At 50.4% G+C, this 3,297-nt stretch overlaps 1 protein-coding gene across 1 annotated transcript in view; it reads left to right on the top strand.

Moving 5' to 3' along the window:
• mmrn2 (multimerin 2) overlaps positions 1-3,297 on the top strand; it is a 16,193-nt gene that overhangs the window by 7,863 nt on the left and 5,033 nt on the right. The window contains exons 6-9 of the mRNA XM_015377530.1: positions 1,274-1,623; positions 1,707-1,871; positions 1,940-2,392; positions 2,467-2,806. Of these exons, the coding sequence (XP_015233016.1) occupies positions 1,274-1,623; positions 1,707-1,871; positions 1,940-2,392; positions 2,467-2,806 (1,308 nt within the window). The remainder of the gene's footprint in view (positions 1-1,273; positions 1,624-1,706; positions 1,872-1,939; positions 2,393-2,466; positions 2,807-3,297) is intronic.

The raw sequence follows: 3,297 nt of genomic DNA, 5'->3' as shown, positions 1-3,297 counted from the left end.
TCCTTTAAGAAAATTTGGAGCAGAACATTTTAACACGACGTTTTAAAGTATTTAAAGTGAATGCATCCAAGATGACCCATTAATCAGAGCAGTTAAAACCCAGATGAGAAGAAATACCAACAGGAAATCCCTGCAGGACCTTCAAAATAAGAGTTTAAGCTCTATGATAAATCTGAGCATTAAAATGATAAACAGACTAAAACAGATGGACCTTTTGAGTCCAGAGATGCTCTGGAGGCTGCAGACCAACCAGCAATACAATCTGAAAATAAAAAGAAAAGAGTTCCTTCAAAATAAAATAACTTTCAGAAGTTCTACTAAAGCCCAGAAATCTGAAGATGCTAAAAAGCTGCTGAATGGATCAGATGTTTAACTGCTTTAACTGTGGGTCAGAACATCTTCTTCTCTCTGCTTTGTGACCGAGCTGAGTCGGCAGGAAGCAGCCAAAGAGGAACGGCTCCTTTCAGAATAAAAGCTCTCCGGTAGAAGTTTTCTTTTCCAAAGCAGAGTCGCCTGGTTTCCACAGCGGATCTACATGCAGATATCCTGAACTGATTCTGAGGGGAGTAAAAACAGCAGAACCTGCAGGGTCAGAAAGTTCTGGTTCTATAAACAGAATCTGTTTGGATGAAACCAGCAGGAGAAACATGATTCCAGAAATACGCCTCCGGAACCAGGGGGAGGTTTCCATGCTGAGTCAGAACTTCCTGCTGACCCAACCCGACCCTTAGAACTGTTGTAGCAACTACTGACATAAAAAAAGAAGTATACTTTTATCAGTACTGCACGGTACTTTGTACTTTTACTACAGCTATGAAGTATCTCAGTCAGATCAATACTTATTACTGGAGTTAAGGTTCTGGTTGCACCCCCACCGGGCCGCTGTAGGACTGTCTGTGGCTCGTTCTGGAGGCCGGACTCTTCTGGTTCTGGTCCCCAGGGGGCCGTGACCCGGCTGGGTTTCTGCTGTGTGGGTGTGAGAAGCTCCTCTGCTGTTATTTCAGCTCCTGCTGAAGCAAACATGGACGCTTTGGGTTCGGACTTTCCCAGAGGAAGATCGTGTTTGTTCTGGTGGAGAACGTCTCTGGTTCCTCTGGTCGTCCTTCTGGGTCAGGTTTCAATTAAAAACAGGCACCAAAAGATCAGCATCTCCAACAGTTATTCATGCTGTTATTCATCTGAAGCGAGGAGATTAGGATCTGATCTTCCCTCTATGCTGGTGATACTGGGACCCTGTCCTGGAACCAGTAACTGTGATGAACTTTGTCTCCAGTCACAGATGACAGAGTTCCGCGGCAGCCAGACTTCTCCGTCCAAACCGTGATGGTTCTGGTCGTATCGCAGCTGCAGCCCATCCTGCAGGGCTTCAACCGCTCCCTGGAGCTCCTCCAGCAGCAGGTGGGGGCGCTGGTTCAGGATGTGTCCGAGCTGAAGAGCGGCGGGCTGGAGGCTGACCAGCAGGGGGTCTCAGAGGCGGAGCTGGACTCCAAACTGGACGCGGTGTTTCGACAGATCGGAGACGTCCGCCGGCAGGTGGAAGAGCAGCGCAGCAACATGGAGAAGGAGCAGGAGGAGCGGCTCCACAGCCTCAGCTCCCTTAAGGTGGAGGTGGATCAGGTGCAGGTGAGTGAAAACCAAGATGGAAGCAGGGAAGACTTGGAAACCTTCTGTCCACAAAGATCTGGCTCTTTAAACTCTGATCCCAGGTCAGCCTGCAGGCCATGAACGCATCACTGTCTGGAACTGAGCTGGATCTGATCCCAGAGGAGCAGGCGGAGGCGCAGCTCCACCCGCAGCAGCCTGCAGACAACACGGCGCTGTGGGACGCCATCACACGCCTGGACAGGATGGTGATCAACAACACGGTGAAGGTCCGTCCAATCAGAACACGAAGCGCTCCGGTCCGACCGGAGCTGAAGCCAGGTGTGTTTCTGTGCAGGTGGATGAGCTGATGGAGGAGGTGGAGGCGTCTTCAGCTCAGGAGCTGGAGACGCAGCTGAAGGATCTGGAGAAGCTGATCAACCAGACGGCCCGGAAAAGCCAGATTCTGTTCATGGAGACGGGTCTGGAGGTGGAGCAGTCCAAGGTGTCGGTGCTGCGGCGGGTGGAGGAGCTGGCGGGGAACCTGACGCTCCAGCAGCAGCAGCTGAAGGAGAACAGCGAGGATGTGGACTTCCTGTACACCGACCTGCACAACCTGTCCATTCGCTGCAACTTTGACGGCCTGAAGGCCACTTTGACGCACCTGGAGAGGGGCGTGGCCAATGTCACCCAGCTGGCCAATGAGAACAGATTAGCCCTGGAAGAGAACAGCCAGGTGGGCGGGGCCATGTGGGACTCAGCCAGTGACTGGGAGCCGGCTGTGGAGGCGCTGCAGAGGGGTCTGCAACAGGTCAGGAGGCGAACAAACATCTGGTTCTTCTGATGATGAAACGTCCTGCAGACTGACGCTCCTTCCTCCTGCAGGTGGCGGAGTCCATGGCTTCAGAGCAGAACAGAACCAGGATTCTGGACCGGAGCCTGACCCACCTCAGCAGCTCAGTCTCTGCTCTGCAGGAGGGGGACGTCCAGCGGGACAACCAGGTGAAGACGCTGTCCGTGTCCTTCCGCTCGCTGCTGCAGGACGCCATCCGGCACAGCGACGTGCTGCAGCTGCTGCTGGGGGAGGAGGTCCTGGAGTTCTTGGAGTGGCCCATCCAGGACCAGGAGGCCCACTCCATCCCGGCCCTGAAGGAGCAGATCAGGGAGCTGCAGGAGCAGCTGAGGAGCAAGAAGGAGGCGAAGGAGAAGCAGGACAAAGGAGCAGGTAGGGTGGATCTAAATCCCCAAGAAGGAGCTGCAGGTCTCCTCTTCTTCTTCTTTCCCCATTAACTGGATGGGGAACAAATTTAGATGATGATTCACTTAGAACATGAAATGGTTTTTAGCGCCACTCAGTGGTGAAGGCTTAAAACTACAGCATTTATTAAAAACTTCCTGTTTAAACCATAGACATATAATATCAGAATAGACCCACATCGATCGCTTTCGCCTATGTGAGCTAACGTGAATTAGTGGCGCCATCTTGGGGAGGTCGACAGCTCCGCTCTGTAATGTGTTGAGCAGGAACAGAATCTACTTTAATGACGCTGAATATTGAACTAATTTTATGTTTTTGATGAAAACAAACAAAGATTCACTTTATTTAAATATTCTTTATTGCTATAAACAAACATTTATACAGGTTATATATACATATATTCCTCATATATATATATATATATATATATATATATATATATATATATATATATATAT

The sequence above is a fragment of the Cyprinodon variegatus genome, unplaced genomic scaffold (assembly GCF_000732505.1).
Source record: "Cyprinodon variegatus isolate N-32 unplaced genomic scaffold, C_variegatus-1.0 Scaffold156, whole genome shotgun sequence".
Classification (NCBI taxonomy): domain Eukaryota; kingdom Metazoa; phylum Chordata; class Actinopteri; order Cyprinodontiformes; family Cyprinodontidae; genus Cyprinodon; species Cyprinodon variegatus.
Note: the sequence above shows the minus strand (reverse complement) of the source record. Positions and strands in the feature narration are given on the sequence as shown.